The sequence below is a fragment of the Glycine max genome, chromosome 15 (assembly GCF_000004515.6).
Source record: "Glycine max cultivar Williams 82 chromosome 15, Glycine_max_v4.0, whole genome shotgun sequence".
Lineage (NCBI taxonomy): Eukaryota > Viridiplantae > Streptophyta > Magnoliopsida > Fabales > Fabaceae > Glycine > Glycine max.
In genome coordinates this window covers 10493908-10512145 of record NC_038251.2, presented here as the reverse complement: position 1 = coordinate 10512145, position 18238 = coordinate 10493908, and the positions used below count along the sequence as shown (strand labels likewise).

The following is an 18238-nucleotide window of genomic DNA, read 5'->3' as shown; positions in this document are numbered from 1 at the left end:
GAAACTGTCCCTTGAAAAATTGCACAACGGAATCATATTTCCATTGCGCAATTGGAAGTGAAAAAAATTAACAGAAATACTGTTCCTTTGTACAAGTGTACAACGAAAACATATGTCTGTTAATTTTTTGGGCCCCCGATTGTACAACGTAAACACAATTTCGTTGTATAGTGGGAGTAAAACAACATAATCATATTTCCATTATGTTATTTGATTCCTCCCCAGATAAAATAATGGAATTATTATTCCATTATATATTTTTTAAAAGTAAACTTTAATGTTTTATATTGTGATTTAATAATCATATTTATGACAACCTGACAAGCCAGTAGTGTCCTTATAGAGCTTAATGCAATTTGAACCGTCTATTTTATCAGTCTAATCTTTGTCATTGTTGATAATTGACTCATGAGAGAACAATACAAGATGATAATAAATACGAGTGGTTTGAGGAAGCTCAATGCATTGTGTAGGATCTTTCACCATGTTAGATTGAAGATGGAGAAAGTAGTTGTTGTTGTGTATTATGGTGGTGATGTGGTATCAACTTCTAAGGGGTACAGTATGAATGTCCTAATGGTCCTAAGTTCACAAAATTCAGTGAGAAAATGTTGCTTGCTGCTTTGAGGAAAGTAGTTACATATGTCACTAAAAGTGGAATAAGCTTATTTGATGATTTTTTTTATTGTAAACCTGAATATGTATGTAATGGTTGTGTTGAGTATGATTAAAGACAATAATGAAAGAGACAAGATGTTTTTCTTCTTTTCAAAGTTTAGTATTAAAGGTTTGATCAAGTTGTATGTAATGGTTAGCCAATCTCTACAAGAAATTCTTACACTTATACTTAAACCAATAAAACCAAGACTTGCCAAAGGGATCATTGTTTTGATGTGTGGATCAATGGCGATAACAAGCTCTAACGAAGATCATAATCCTATTTAGTCGTGTTTTTAATTTATGAAATTTATGTTAGTTGTGGTTGTTGTTGTTGTTGTTTGTTTTTTAATTTAATCAAAATTTTGTTCTTTATTACTTTACTAGGTGTGTCTTTTAAACATAAAAATGGGACAAACATAAACTGTTAAAAATAAGTTCATAGAAACATAAAAATAAGTTTGTACAAAAAAACATCATAAGTCGAATACATGATAATACAGAATGACAAATGTCCTAAACAAATCCACCACCCATAGGCTAAACTCTTACCCTGGTTTCATTTATGATTTTAATGTATTTGATATATCTATATTTGAATTTAATTATAGGGTACATTGCATTTTTTTGGGATTATAGGATACGTTGCATAAGTGATATACTATTATATATAGGAGGAATTATCTAGCAAATTTTCCATGTAGTCCAAGTTTGCCACCCACAAACAAAATCCATTATCCTAATTTTTCTTATGCTTAGCAAAGTTAGTGATCACCAAGACTATTATGTAGAGTTTATTATTCTCGAAATCTTTGATTAGATCTCAGATTGCCCTAACCAGTGCTTGGCTATGGTGTTTCAGTTGTTGAGTTTTGTTGATTGTAATCGATCATCACTCATTTGTTGGTAGTGGTTCTGGTTGAAGGACAAAGTTGTCAACATCTCTTGCCTAACGCCCAACATCAAAGGTTTTGAACTTCACACTGGTAAGGAAGGTTCCTTCTTTAATCGGAGTGGAAAAATCAATAGTTGATAGGGTTGATATAGAGGATAAAAGTGAAAGTAGAAGAAACAAATGGAACATGGAAATTAGATTTATAATTTCATAATGAAAAATACTAATAACACATTCTCTGATACACTATTTAATGTTATCTAACATCTATTAGAACTCAAAAAAAAAATGAAAGGTGTTATAGAAAGAAAGACTAAAATATGAAAGGTTTTGAATTTATATTTTTAACAAATTTTAAACAACGATAAAAAATATTATAAAAAAAGACTAAAATATATTTTTTGTCTCCGTCTCTCTTCCAATGGGGTTTTCGAGGGTCTGAACTCTGAAAACAACGCCGAGGCTGAAGCAGCTACAGTCACCGCTCCGAGCAGATCGAAGCAGCATTCCGACGGCGATGCAGAGCATGAAGCCAACGCCTTTCAGGAGGTGAAGAAGGCAAAGTAGAAGAAACCGAAGAAGTTGTTGGACATTTTAGTGTAATTGATCTCTTTATTATGTTAAAATAAGAGTGCACGCTTGTTTTAATGTAATAACGAGATGTTCGGTTTAGGCAAATTTTGGAAATTACATGGAAGTGACTTTCAGGAAAAGACAGTTTTTAAAAAAGATAAAACTTCCATCAACCGCCAAAAACCACCTGTTCTTTGATCATAAATAATCATTCTGGTTCAGAAAGCATAACGGTGTGACAAAACATACAAGACCAAAACAAAACTCTTGAATTATAATCTTCTGATTTTATCCGATTGAACAATTTTGGTTGAACCCCGAAATTTGATTCAATCTGAAAGTGTTATACACGACTTCAGATTTATCCAGTATTATCTCGATTTTCAAATTAACCAACAAAAGATTGAATCAAATTCTTTCGAGATGACAAACGATAGTTCGAAGATGACAAGCAAGTTTGCGAAGTTGGACAAGTTTGAAGGACAGGATTTCAGAAGATGGCAGAAGAAGATGCACTTTCTCTTGACAACATTGAAGGTGGTGTATGTGCTGAGTACACCGTTGTCGGTGTTTATGGAAGACGAAACTCTGGATCAAACAAGGAAGCGTTCGAAATGGGAGAACGACGATTACATTTGTCGTGGACACATTCTGAACAGTATGTCTGACTCTCTCTTTGATATTTATCAAAATGTTGAGTCTGCTAAGGAATTATGGGACTCTCTTGAATCCAAGTATATGGCAGAAGATGCCTCAAGTAACAAATTCTTAGTTAGTAATTTCTTTAATTACAAAATGATTGATTCGAGGCCTGTTATGGAACAATATAATGAACTGCTGCGGATTTTGGGTCAGTTTACTCAACATGATTTGAAAATGGATGAATCCATTGCAGTTTCATCTATAATTGATAAACTGCCTTCTTCTTGGAAAGACTTCAAGCATACCTTGAAACATAAGAAGGAAGAGTTGACTCTGGTTCAACTCGGTAGTCATTTCATGATTGAGGAGTCGCTGAGGGCTCAGGAAATTGACAAAGTCAATGATAAAAACGTAGCAGGTTCCTCTTTTGTTAATATGGTAGAGGAAAGTGGAACAGTTAAGCAAAATTATAATGCTAAAGGTAACAAACGAAAATTTCAAGGAAATAAGAACAAAGGTCCAAACAAACAGACAAAATTGTCATGTTGGAAGTGTGGGAAACCTGGTCATTTAAAGAGGGATTGCCGGGTGTTCAAAGGAAAGAACAAGGCTGGTCCAAGTGGGTCTAATGATCCTGAAAAGCAACAAGGTCAGATTGTAGTGAATAATTTTAATTCGAATACGAATTCAAATTATGTATCACTAATATCTGATGCATTATATGTGCAGGATGATGACGTTGTTTGGTGGTTTGATTCGGGAGCAACAAGCCATGTGTGCAAAGATCGTCGTTGGTTCAAGGAATTTAGACCAATCGATGATGACTCTATTGTGAAGATGGGCAATGTTGCAACTGAACCAATCCTAGGATTAGGTTGTGTGAATTTAGTTTTTACTTCCGGAAAAAGTTTGTATTTGGATAATGTCTTATTTGTACTTGGTATTCGTAAGAACTTATTGTCTGGTATGGTTTTAAATAATTGTGATTTCAAGCAAGTACTTGAAAGTGACAAGTACATCTTGTCAAGACATGGTTCATTTGTTGGATTTGGTTATCGTTGTAATGGAATGTTTAAATTAAACATTGATGTTCCTTTTGTTCATGAATCTGTTTGTATGGCCTCGTGTAGTTCTATAACTAATATGACAAAATCAGAAATTTGGCATGCTAGATTAGGACATGTTCATTACAAAAGATTAAAAGATATGTCAAAAACAAGTATGATTCCTCCTTTTGATATGAACATTGAAAAATGCAAAACTTGCATGTTGACCAAGATCACTAGGAAACCTTTTAAGGATGTTAAAAGTGAGACTAAAGTCTCAGACCTTATTCATAGTGATTTGTGTGATTTGCATGCTACTCCATCATTAGGTCATAAAATATATATATATATATATATATATATATATATATATATATATATATATATATATATATATATATATATATCTTGTTACTTTTATTGATGATGCATCAAGGTATTGTTATGTATATTTATTAAATACAAAAGATGAAGCTCTTGATAAATTTAAAATTTATAAGAAAGAGGTAGAACTTCATCAAAATGGGCTAATCAAAACTCTTCGTACGGATAGGGGAGGTGAGTATTATGATCCGGTTTATTTTTAATCCATTGGAATAATACATCAAACTACAGCTCCCTATACACCACAACAGAATGGTGTAGTCGAAAGGAAGAATAGAACCTTGAAAGAAATGGTGAATTCCATGTTACTTGTTGAACCGAATTCCTAACAAAAGGAATAAGGTTACCCCATATGAACTTTGGCTAAGGCATATAGTCAAGTGTATAATGGGAAGTCTAGACACTTGGGTGTTAGACACAACATGGTTCGGGAGTTAATCATGCATGGTGTGATATCAGTGGAGTTTGTGAGAACTCAGCATAATTTGGCCGATCATTTAACCAAATGGTTAAGTAGAGATCTCGTGAAAAGGTCGGCTGTGGGATTAGGATTAAAGTCCATCTGAAATCTCTTATGTTAAGATACCCAATTCCCATCTAATATGACATTAGGTGCTGAATTCAATGTGGAAAGCTTAACATGTAGAGATTGTAACACATCATCGAAAGTATCCCAAAAGGTATGTGTTCGGTTATGTAAGTTAAGGAGGTTGAAGTATAACTTCTCAATGATTCTTTTGAAAAATTGCATTTGCAGGTGCAAGAAAGAAAAGGACTACCTATATAAGCATGAAGTTTAGCCGCTTCAAGAAGCTGGGACTTGGCTTTGATATGCTTATGAAGGATAGGGACACAGGCTAGTAAACTAGTGTCGAGCAAGAGTAATGTTATAAACTATTGTGCAGATTATCTTCATGTATTCATTATGAATAGAAAGGGTTCAATCCTTAGTGACACCCTGATATTCGAATATTTGAAACGTGTAATTTGCTAAGATGAAATTCAATCGTCACGATATTTCATCTATGCAGTAGTTTGTGGTATGTTATGACTTTGGTGATTTGATCGGTAATTACACTAAAATGGGGGAGGTTTGTTGGACATTTTAGTGTAATTGATCTCTTTATTATGTTAAAATAAGAGTGCACGCTTGTTTTAATGTAATAACGAGATGTTCGGTTTAGGAAAATTTTGGAAATTACATGGAAGTGACTTTCAGGAAAAGACAGTTTTTAAAAAAGATAAAACTTCCATCAACTGCCAAAAACCACCTGTTCATCAACCGCCAAAAACCACCTGTTCTTTGATCATAAATAATCATTCTGGTTCAGAAAGCATAACGGTGTGACAAAACATACAAGACCAAAACAAAACTCTTGAATTATAATCTTCTGATTTTATCCAATTGAACAATTTTGGTTGAACCCCGAAATTTGATTCAATCTGAAAGTGTTATACACGACTTCAGATTTATCCAGTATTATCTCGATTTTCAAATTAACCAATAGAAGTCGAAGGTGACAGTGGTCGAAGCTTCTTTTAGAATCAACGCCGATGATCTCGACACATTTCTCGTTGAGATTATCGTGAGTGTTTCATTTTTGCAATTGGCTTGTTTGGGATTTTTTGGTTGGAGGTGGTGGCTGTTTGGTTCAAATGTGGCGCTGATAGTGGTTCAGGTGCCGTGGGGATGGTTCAACTGATGACTTGTTTTTTCATATTTATTTACGATTTGAATTGGTTAAAAAAATGCCGTATTTTTTATTTTTATATAATTTATGGTGATTTTTAATCCCATAATTAAATTTTAAATTTTAAAATAAAAAATTAATGTCACTTAAGATCGAATATAATCGAATTTAGCTTATAAAAAATAACACATTTATAAAATATGAGAAAAAAAAGTTAACCAAAAATTTCGTAGGGACATAAATCCAACTTTTTTATATTTATAAAAACTGAAAAGATATTTTAACCTAAAAAAATATATTACTAACACCTCGTTCCTAATTTATCCTTTTAATCTTAATTGTCCATACAAAATCTAATGACAATCAATTCAAAAATACACCAAATTGTAATCCATTATTATTACTTTTATGAAATGATTTGGGAGAAAAGTAAGATGATAAATTAATAAAAAATAAATAAAAATATTTTATTTTGTTTAGTCAAAATGAAAATGTAAAAAATTGACTTTAGCAAATATCACATTAAATTTATCATTTATTTTATTTTTTTCTTGTGTTTAACTTTTAAAAAAAATTCATCACACACTTTCTGCCACTAACCTATTTTTTTCTTGAACAGGTACATTTTTAGGATGTACTAATTCTTACATAAGCATGCATTCACCCTTGGAGAACACAACAGGGCAGAAAAAAGAAAAAGAGAAGAAACAGAACACATCAGCACAGTGGTATTCATTTAAATTCAATTTTTTGGAAACTCCGTCAACACTATGAAATTCTCAACTATTTCAACTTGTTTAAAAACGTGCCTCTCAACTCTCAAGTGTCAGCGAAAATAGTGAGCGAGAGTGTCAGTGAATACTCGTATCGTACGTATGGTTATCATTCTCTGTGAAAGTTTACTCTTTTCATATACCAAAATAATCAAATAGACCAGCGTGAGTGACCCTTTTGACTTGTTGTCTTTTTCTGCCACGTATTATTATTCCTTCCCTTGCAAGGTGCTTAGGTAACAAGTAGTAGTATAGTATCCATCCACTTTTTGTTTCGGAAGATTTGTTAAATAGACACACACCCGCTAAAATCCTCACTCTCAGTCTCACTTCTCACTCAGAGGCCAAAGTTGCGACCTTTTGCACTACCCTTTCTTCAATCGGTGTCTGTGAGTTCCGGGTTTAACTTTTTTTGCTGTTTTGCATCTTCCATGATAAGGAAAGGGATCATTTTTCTGATGAGGTGTTTTCTTTCTATGGAACTTGAATGTAGGTTGATCAAAAAGGCAAACAACTCATGGAAGAAGTACTCTCATTGGAAGTGGATTCCAATACCCAGCAGCAGAAGATTACTGCTGATGTTCTTCCATTTGCAGGAAGGTGAGTTTAATGTGCTGATAGATGTTAACATTTCTAGTGTTGAGTTCATGCATTGTTGAATGTATTATAGTTATAATCATTTTGTTCTCATTGATTTGTTTTGTAGCTATCAACTTGAAGCGTTGGACAATGCTATCCGTGAGAATACCATAGTGTACTTGGAGACTGGTTCTGGTAAGACTTTGATAGCCGTCATGCTTCTTCGCAGCTATGCTCATCATCTGCGAAAGCCTTCTCCTCAAATTTCAGTGTTCTTGGTTCCCCAAGTTGTGTTGGTCTCTCAAGTATGCCACTTTCTCTCATAGATATATGATGTGGCCTTTTGCAAATTTGAGATGCATTATTTGATTGCCATGTGCTGGTTGAGGAGCTAATGTAATGGATAAATGCTTTTTGTCTTCATTGTCTTTTAACTTGTTGCTATTCATTCACTTTAGCAAGCAGAAGCCGTGAAAAAGCACACCGATTTAAAAGTGGGAATGTTTTGGGGAGACATGGGAGTTGACTTCTGGGATGCTACTACCTGGAAACAAGAAGTAGAGAAACATGAGGTGAGGGCTTTTGCATTTTCTATCTGGACTGAAAGATGCCCTGTTAGTTCTACGAATCTGCTTTGCTCAATAATGACCCATCTGTTTGTGTAATGTGTGACATATTCCTGTTTTCCCCCACTTGAAAAGGTGGTTGAATATTTACAAATAATTTGGTAATTACAGAGGGTGATGACAAATCACATATATAGTCTGCATCTGACCTAATTATGGAATTAGAACAGAATAAAAACTGTACAAATCAAGTTTAAACAAACCTTTCCTAATCATGGAAGTAAACAATTATGGTATTTGGTAGTTATACTACACAATATCCCCCCTTCAAATTTTGGGCGTCTGTTGTTTTGAACTTAATATGATTACATGATTAGTCTCTCTTGACTCCCCATGCCTGTTTCCAAGAGAACTCAAGAAATACTCCATTTCCTTCATTGATTTTATTGATGGGCATCTGGCTACAAACTCTTTTTATTGTTCATTTTGGAATTTGTTTCTTGCATGTTGTCTAAATTTGGCATTTTCCTCTTTATTTGTAAAGTTTGTACCAAGTTAAAGCTTATAGTATACTTAAACATAGGTTTTGGCTTCTATCTTTATGCTTGAATAAAACATATTAGAAGACAAATGCTTTTTTTCCCCTATTATTCAATTGACTTGAATATGGCATGCGTTGCAGTCATTTTTTACTTTTAGTTTTAGTATGATGCTTTTGAAATTTATTTTTTGTATGCTGCATGGATTGGTAATTACTGTCAGTAATGCTTTCGAATGTATAGGTGTTTGTCATGACTCCTGCAATATTGCTGAATTGCTTGAGGCATAGCTTCTTGAAACTGAATTTGATAAAGGTTTTGATAATGGATGAATGCCATCATGCTAGGGGTAAACACCCTTACGCCTGCATCATGACTGTAAGTGTTATATCCTCTCTATGATTTTCTAGTATCTGGTTTGTGTCTTTGAATTTCTTATTAATTCTTATCATCATAATATATTTGAGTTGTGACTTCTTTGTAATATAACTTTAACCTTTCTTTTTATTGGGTAATAGAATGAGGGTCAAAGATCTGTGGACAGGGGCAAAGGGGGAAATTAAACCCTCTACCACCAGGCTAGAGTACAGATTAGGTGGGGTGTTGTGTGAGCTGTGGTTGATTGGCGTTATTAAAATATTTTCCTTCCTCTATGACATGCATGCCTATAATAACAAAAGACCGTCCATCCATGAATTGGTCAGCTATTAGATCTATAAACAACTCTTATTAAGTTTTTTAGAGTTAAATATGCAGTGTGCTCTAATCTCTAGAAACTTTCTAATGAAAAAGGCATTTCGGTCCATTCATAGACTTGTGGGGCGTTTGAAAGAGTTTTTACATAAATTACTTGGGCTTACTTGACATTAACATCAAGCACTTATGCAGGTGTTTGGTTAAGCCTATGAAAGTGGCTTATGACTTTCTCATATATTTTTTCGGGCTTATTTGAATAATCTTCACTTTGAATCTTAGCAATAAGCTTTTGTGATAAGCTCTAAATGAATCTGAAAGTAAATTTGAGAGAGAATTAAATTGAGGTGAAAGAGTATTGTATTCAACCCAAAGTAATTTATGTAAAAACTCTTTCAAACGCATTGTTAGCATTTACTATTTTTCTTTTATTTTTAGGTGCAGCATTGTTCTGGTTTTCAATTCTGTTTTCTTGCAATTTTGGAGTAGCTTTTCTATGTGAAGGATAAATTAATTAGTTCACAAAACTTACTAATGTAGTACTTCTAATGTCGAAGGATAATTAGTTACTACACTAATGAATTAATCAATTATTGGTAAATTTGATGAAAATCTCGTGCTTCTCCAATATTAAAGGACCTTGCAAACATTATTTGTCCATCATGACTCATGTATAAACATGTAGCTGCTTTGTTCCCTTCTTGTGTCATTAATTCTTTGGCTTAGTACATACTTTCTGAGTTTTGCAGAGCATTTCTTTTCTGTGGCTTAGATGATCAGACACAATGTGTTAACCATTACAAAACTCATAAGATTGTTCCTATTGTTTGATAGGTACTTGGAGATATCATAGAGTCTCTGGCTGGAGCGATTCTTGTTGATTCAAGATTCAATAAGGAGGTTGTGTGGCAAAGCATAAGGCCACTTTTGGAACCCCTTGTCACACCAGAAACACTGAAGCTCCATCCCATCCGAGAGTTGAATGAACTGTGCCAAAAAAGAAGTTATAAGATTGTACTAGAGGATGTGTCCCGCAAAGATGGTGTGACTAATTATAGAATGGAGCTAGAAGCAGATGGGGTCATTCACGAGTATGAGTATACCGGCCCTGCTCTTAGGGACACAGCCAAGAAGATAGCCTGCAAGGAAATTTTGAATTCCTTGAAGGAAGAAGAATTATAGGGTACACTAGGGTTAGCCAGTCATTGGAGGCTTGTAATACTTGTTAATATTTTCTTTTGTCCTAGTTGTTTTGTGCAGTGGTTATAATATAAAGGCTTTTAAGTATATTTTTAGTCCCTCAATTTTATGGTAAGTTTGCTTACTAACCTTCAAATTTTAAAAACCGAATTAATCTTAATAATTGGGCATAGCAGAAAAATATATTAGATCATACATCTAACATGTATTCTAACAAAACAAATAAATGCATCAATCAAGTAAAGAAAAAAATTCTACATTCTCTCATTTGAACAATATTAATTTGGTTTTATTTGAAAAAATAAGATATGTACTAATAATTTGTTGTAAAAAAAATGTAGAATATTTTTACACTTGCCCGTTACAAATCACTATATGCACTAACTTTGATACTAACTACATTAAAAAGTCATTTCAAACATAATCTCTAATTTATTGAGAGTGTAAAATCTTTTATTAACGATACATATCTATTTAATTCTTATTTATTTTGAAATTAATTTTAAAAAATGATTATTGGATTGAATAAATGTGGTATAAAAAATAATTTTAATATAATGATCACAAAACACAACCAATACAACAAAATCACTAAGTAATTAAAATTATAAAGATAAATTATTTAGGGTTTAACTCACTTAAGTTATGATCACATAACTCACAATTTATTAGTATGATCATAACACAAGTGTGTGATTATAGATATATATTATAACATATTTTGTGATCCTTTTTTTATTATTGTGTATGAATTTTACGTTGTATTTTTTCAAGAAGACACCATCAATCTTTGAAAGAAATCATATTCGTATTTCTCACCAAATATAATCCAAAATAAACCAAAACATCTCAAATCAAATACAATAATATAAATGTTACAATTATTATATCATATAATAATTAACATTAGCATGCACATAACATTTTTTAATCAAATTTACATAACTCTAATGTAATAAAAGCAACACAAAATAATAATAACTCCTATTAATCATTAGATTAAAAGAACTCACAATACACATGTTCTCAACCCGTTTCATAAATACTATAAGTCGGTGTTTGAAAGTTAGGAATCATATCCTCTATAGAAATATACTCATGAAGAATGTCTTATTTCTCAATCATCTTTGACAACCATCAATCTAATCCTTATATGTTTAGAAGTTGTAGTAGTCATTCTTAGTAACGTGTTCTATAAGAACATACTCATCAAGAATCTCTTCATTCTCAACCTCTCTTTGACAACCATCAATCTAATCCCTATATGCTTGGAAATTGTAGTGGTCATGTTTTCTTAGTAAAACAAAACAATAATAGAACTATTAACCACTTGATATACAAATGTGAACTAAACATTTTTCTTGTACACCTAACAATTTTTTATTTTTTTCAAAATTACCCCTAACAAACTTAGGGATTCGCAATCCGCATGTATGTATGGATTATTAACACAACACTCTAACTTACTGAGCTAATAAGTCAATTATGTTATAAAATAATTAATGTCGTTATATATAACACTAAAATTTCTAATGTATCTTTAATGCACAAGTAAATTTACATAATAAATCTTGTGACGATTAATTTTGTTCTAATATATTTAATGAACCAAAATTAATTGTTAATATTATGTAAATTTACATGTGCATTAAATATACATTAGAAATTTTAGTGTTATGCATAACAATATTAATTATTTTATAACATAATTAACCTATTAGTTCAATTGGTTAGAGCGTCGTGTTAATAACTGAAAAATCACATATTTAAATCCTGCATGGGCCATTAATTTGTAAAACATTTTAAAAAAAAATTATAAAAAAATATATAATTCGTAAGTAATTTTCTGAAATCGATGATGGATAAATATGTATTGGATTGGCCCAACAATATCTTTAAAAAATATGAGTATAATAACAATTACAAATGTAAATGAGTCAAGTGAAGTACTACAAATTTAGGTTTGACTGCCAAAAAATGGATTGCTTAATTAGTTTATTTATTTAAACAATTAGTATAACTAAAAACTTGAGGTTGAATTGTTTATACCAAAATAGAGCTTCGGTTTTACTTGTTTTAGTTCATTAATAATTTAATTATTTTTGCTTTTGTAGAAATTTTTCTTAAATTATTTTTTACCTTTATCAGTATAGTATTTAATAAAATATTTTAATATTAGATAATAATTAAAAAAATGCATGTTCAACATGTAGTACAACACTTTTTATTTTTTATGATATGTACACATGCATGAGTTATTAATGAGCTGTAAATGTTGACCAAGTTTAAGTTTGATTCATTTAAATAACTGAACCTAATTTTAAATTTGATTTTATTTAATTAATTAAAAAATGAGCTTGATCTTGATTGACTACTTAACAAATTGAATTTAAATAGTTCATGAGTAACTCAATTCAATTACACCTAAGACTATAATAACGACTATAGATGTTATAACGTAATATACAGAGGGAATTAGTTTTTTAGGCTTTTGTAAGTGAAAAAATTTCATTTTAAATTAATTGATCATATATATAAATCCTTACAGTTTTGTTACTTTTTTTATTTATTTATCTTGAAAGCACTTTTAATATTATTTTTACTTACTATGTATATCATTTACAGAGTACAATCAACACACGGAATCATACGTTTCGGAAAAGAACCAGCTGATCTTAAGCTGATTACTATATATTTTCTTCGTCACGAAGAATATGTTGACAGGATATTATCTCAAGACATGCGACTATAGTATAATACATTAATACTTAGCCATTATTACAAGACTCAGAGCTGGCTTTATTTTTCATCACAACATATTCACTTACTCATATAGATATCATATAATATAATAGTCTCTTGGATCCACTTCCAAGATGAATTTAGTTAGGACACAATAATGTCAAAGGAGGTGTTGGTGTGGCAGTTGTTCTGCCACCAAGATGTAGAAAAGCCCCATTACTCCACTGTGCATTTCGCTGTTGCTGTAGATAATCTCTAGAGTTAGGGTTTCACCATCTTTTATTTTGATAGTACCTGGTCGAGGGTAACATGTGGACATTCCTACAACATACCCTTTCTCATTTCCTGCTTCACTTCCAGTTCCATATTTTGGTATTGAAGAACAAATAACTCCCCCATCCTGAAATTAATTTTGTCAAAATTTCAAACAATAAGCTCTAGTCCAATATTTAGTTAACATCTCACAATCTTTTTTCTTCGGGTATAAACATCTTACAAATTAATTCAGTTTCAATGATAAAGGTTCAAAGATATATATGGTTAATTGAAATATAGTAAAAGAAGCACCGATGATCCAATTCCCAACAACTATCCTCCAATTTCCTGAATAAGATAGAAGATTTTTATTTTTGATTTTAGTTTTGGTGAATGTGGGAGGGTTGCATTTGGTGAAAGCAAACGAAGTATATATCAACGAAAATATTAATTTTTTTTACAAAAAAAAAGCCATGCATCCTAGTAAAATGAACATTAAAGTTCTACCATTTCTTAATTTTTATCCTCCAATTTCCTGAATAAGCCATGCATCCTAGTAAAATGAACATTAAAGTTCTACCATTTCTTAATTTTTATCCTCCAATTCCCAACAACTATCCTCCAATTTCCTGAATAAGATAGAAGATTTTTATTTTTGATTTTAGTTTTGGTGAATGTGGGAGGGGTGCATTTGGTGAAAGCAAACGAAGTATATATCAATGAAAACATTAATTTTTTTACAAAAAAAAGCCATGCATCCTAGTAAAATGAACATTAAAGTTATACCATTTCTAAATTTTTATCCTCCAATTTCCTGAATAAGCCATGCATCCTAGTAAAATGAACATTAAAGTTCTACCATTTCTTAATTTTTATCCTCCAATTCCCAACAGCTATCCTCCAATTTCCTGAATAAGATAGAAGATTTTTATTTTTGATTTTAGTTTTGGTGAATGTGGGAGGGGTGCATTTGGTGAAAGCAAACGAAGTATATATCAATGAAAACATTAATTTTTTTACAAAAAAAAGCCATGCATCCTAGTAAAATGAACATTAAAGTTCTACCATTTCTTAATTTTTATCCTCCAATTCCCAACAACTATCCTTCAATTTCCTGAATAAGATAGAAGATTTTTATTTTTGATTTTAGTTTTGGTGAATGTGGGAGGGGTGCATTTGGTGAAAGCAAACGAAGTATATATCAATGAAAATATTAATTTTTTTACAAAAAAAAGCCATGCATCCTAGTAAAATGAACATTAAAGTTCTACCATTTCTTAATTTTTATCATAAGTAAAATGTTTTATGATCCTCAGTTGAAATCAATGGCATGAATGGAACAAAAGGTGCGAATTTAGAATATCTTTTAATTTTAAGGGTGAAAATAGTACCATTTTCCATGTTTAATTAGTTTTTGCTTATTACTCGTGTGACTAGAAAGCATTAATAATATTCATATAATTATGTCACCTGTCCGTATAGTTTTGATGCAATTGCACCTACATGCTGATGACCAACACCATAGATTACATATCCACCATTTTGCATTGGGAAGCTTGTTTTTCTGACATCAATGCAAGCACTACTACTGTAGCCTTTGCTGCAAGGTTCAACCTGATACTCAACCTGTAGCAAATAAATCTCTTGTTACTTAGATCCAATGAAATGAAACGTGGACTAGAATTATATATATTTTTGGATTAAATTGGAATTGAAACATATAGAAGTGGACGAAATATTCTATACTCCTTTAGGAGCAAATTTTTCTATACTTTATAATACCTACTTAATTTTTTTTATAGTTAGTGCTTTTAATTTGGCAATTTTCTCTTACTTTTTATTACCTGAAAAACTAAAATAAGAAACATATAACTATGAACGTCAATAAGTGTCATCATTTTAATGAAAATAAATAAATAATTACATAAATTAGAAGAGGCAGAAATTTCTTTTATTAAGAGAGACCTCTTCAAAATCAACTCAATCAATCAATCAATATATATATATATATATATATTTTGCGCCCTTTGAATTCATATGTTTTCAAAAATTGCGTAGTTAATTCCCTTATTCTATGATTTTATTATATATTAATAATAATAATTAGAAAAAGGACTTCCTCAAAAGTTCATTTTAATTACAGTGATACCCTTTAAATATAAAAACCATTTTAAGAATACTTTCTACGACCTCCATTGTCCATTTATAAAATATACAAAAGTAAACCACATACTTTTCATTTAAAAGTTATAGACTTTTCACATTTTTTTTTATTTTAAGATTATTCTCCTTCTAGAAATTTAAAATTGGTCAAATTTCTTTTCCAATCATATCCTTATTTAATAATTGTATGAATTTATAAAAAAAAAATACTTGTAAGGATATGATTGATTCAAATATTATCTCTTAACTAACTGAAATTAACAAGATAAGATTAAATAAATCTTGGTCAAGATATAATGAAATTTTAAACCCATCAGTTAATGATTTCAGAATTCAAATCTGGAAGGAATATGTATATTTTTTTTATAAAAAAGCATAAACAACACAGGTAAAAACAATTATATATACTTATGGGGTGAGATTTTGAATAATATACATAAAATTTTAAATTTAAATCTCAATGTGATCATTATATATATATAAGTAAAAATAAACAGGTGTACTCTCTTTAAAACCAATACATGAGGTGTTAGTATTATTAAACTTAATTCACTTACCTCGCAATTATGCATTGGAGTTACTCCTTTGGACACGCTCAAAACATCAGTCACATCAAGTATATAAATCTTAAGGGGCACCACGTAGTTGTCCCAACTGAACCACTTCACTGTGTATTTAAGGTATAAGGTTCTCTTTGGACCCTTGAAGCCTTTGTTTAGCCTGCACGTGGTATTATCAGGGCAACAATCCAAACCTCCCTTATAATCTGGACTCAAAGGGTTACCATCTGCATCCTTTGTGATATTATAAAGGTCACACCTACACTCAATGCACCCCAACCTATCTTCCACACCCCTTGTGTCAATGGGATGCACGTTGATCAACCATTTCTCATCATATCCATATGGAATATCTGAAGGGTTTCCAACTTCTATTCCAAAAGGGTCTGGAATATCAGTGGCAGTTCCTCTTGTTTCTGATCCAAGACCAAAATACTGGATAAGAGGACCATCCTGGCAAAAGCCACTGTTTCTCACATAAACAATATTATCTGTTGGGTTATTGTGTGTCACATTTTTTGGCTGTTGGTATTTTATTATAAACCAGTGATGGAGATAGGTTTCTTGGAGAGGCAGTGATTTCCCTGACTCATCAACCAATTCAGCATTGAAACTCTTGAGTGCAATATGGCCTCTTGGAAAGTCAACATCAAAATAAAATTTGTTTGAAACTAACCCTGGACCTAGCTCAATCTTGGGTGATTTAAAAACAGATGTTTTTATGTTGTTCTCAGGTTTCCCCAAAGAAGCTGATGAGTATGTTGTGCATGACACCAGAAGTATTAGTGCACATGAAACCACCCAATCTTGAGATACAAATCTCATATTGAACATCTGTTTAGGACAATCCTTTGTTAGCAAGAATTGATAATTAATTATAAGCAATTTTAAAAAGGGTACCATCTTCAGCAAGCCAACTAACAAAAGTAGAAGGAAAATAAAACAAAGTAGGTATCATATGCATGCAAGTATATATATATATATATATATATATATTTCTTGTGTTACACTTAAAACAAGATAATAGTAAGACAAAATTAATGAACGAACAAAAGCAAACCATGTTTAACTTGATAGCCAGTTTTATGAAGTCAATATGGATCAGAGACTAATGGGTTAGTGATATTCAAGTTTATGTGAACTTTTAATGATTAAGATGATTGGTAAGTATGCAGCAAGAAATGGAAACTAGTGGCAGTCATGGGAAGATGAGCATACCTCAAACAATTGGGCAAATTGTTTCAGAAAGAGAGAGTATAGTAACTGGTAATTTCAACTAGAGTGGTTCAATTGTTAACCTTGGAACAAAAGATTTATATAGCGATAGATGGAGTTGTGCATTAATTGCGGATGCTCTAAGCCATGACGTTTATAAACATGAATATTGAATTTAAAGTGTATGTATGTTTGAAGTTTCAATGCTTTTAATTAAAATAAATAAATTAATAGAAAGGAATGAGGGTTGCAAATTTACGAGGAACAAGGCAAGATCGTAGACTAACGAAAAGGCTTTGACATTTATATATTCTACTGGGACTACAATTTTCTGCGGATAGAAGAAAAAACTCTAGAAGATATGAAACTAAAAAAATACTTTGTTAATGAGTATAAACAAAGATGAACCCTTTTCATTACCATACGCAATTTTAGTCTTGATTTTCTTTTTAACTCGTGATAGATCATGCCATGTATATACTAGACAGTTATAAATTTCCTTGGTATAAAAGCTTAAGAAAGAGTTTATTATTAATGTCGATTTATTAATTATAAAAAGATTAAAAAGTACACATTATTGGTTACTTTTCAGCTGATGTGGGTCTTCTCTCAAAAATTATTTTACCTTTTGAAGTGCTATTTAAACAGATTTAGATAGAAAAATTATTAAGGACAAAAAATTATTAAAAACTAAACAAAATTCGAAGTATATCATACATTAAAAAAATATTTAAGCCAATATTTTATGCAATAGATAATCTGATGTATATTTTGTCAACTCACCTGGACAATTTCTCGCCAATTGCGATCGTCTTGAAGATGGACTTTTTCTAGAGTAATTGGGGATGGACTTTTTCTAGAGTAATTGGGGATGGACTTATTCAATATTTTGCATATATATTATAATTTCTTAACAAGTCATCAGCATATATGATTTATTTAACTTTTGGCCGAATATTTTCTTAACTTGCAAGATTGCATCTGAAGAAAATATCGAGAAACTCTTGTAATTTTTTTTAATATAAAGAAACTCTTGTAATTTTTTTACTATAAAGAAACTCTTGT

The 18238-nt window shown here is 31.2% G+C and overlaps 2 protein-coding genes across 2 annotated transcripts in view; one reads left to right on the top strand and one right to left on the bottom strand.

Moving 5' to 3' along the window:
* The first annotated feature begins 6937 nt into the window (after positions 1-6937).
* On the top strand, positions 6938-10325 carry LOC100816164 (endoribonuclease Dicer homolog 2). The gene is made up of 6 exons (XM_003546223.5): positions 6938-7050; positions 7155-7261; positions 7368-7545; positions 7699-7812; positions 8589-8723; positions 9873-10325. Exons 2-6 carry the CDS (start codon positions 7179-7181, stop codon positions 10218-10220), a joined length of 858 nt encoding a protein of 285 aa, XP_003546271.1. The 5' UTR covers positions 6938-7050; positions 7155-7178; the 3' UTR covers positions 10221-10325.
* A 2565-nt stretch (positions 10326-12890) lies between these two features.
* The window catches only part of LOC100815629 (uncharacterized), an 8538-nt gene continuing 3190 nt past the window's right edge, over positions 12891-18238 (bottom strand). The window contains exons 3-6 of the mRNA XM_041010108.1: positions 17177-17230; positions 15956-16792; positions 14706-14861; positions 12891-13380 (exon numbers count right to left, since the gene is read on the bottom strand). Of these exons, the coding sequence (XP_040866042.1) occupies positions 13141-13380; positions 14706-14861; positions 15956-16792; positions 17177-17230 (1287 nt within the window). The 3' untranslated portion in view covers positions 12891-13140. The remainder of the gene's footprint in view (positions 13381-14705; positions 14862-15955; positions 16793-17176; positions 17231-18238) is intronic.

Excerpts from the sequence above, each read along its gene's own strand:
- LOC100816164 (XM_003546223.5), top strand. The coding sequence starts at position 7,179 with ATGGAAGAAGTACTCTCATTGGAAGTGGATTCCAATACCCAGCAGCAG. Across the intron at positions 7,546-7,698 it reads AAGTTGTGTTGGTCTCTCAA|CAAGCAGAAGCCGTGAAAAA; the intron begins GTATGCCACTTT and ends CATTCACTTTAG. Across the intron at positions 8,724-9,872 it reads CTTACGCCTGCATCATGACT|GTACTTGGAGATATCATAGA; the intron begins GTAAGTGTTATA and ends ATTGTTTGATAG.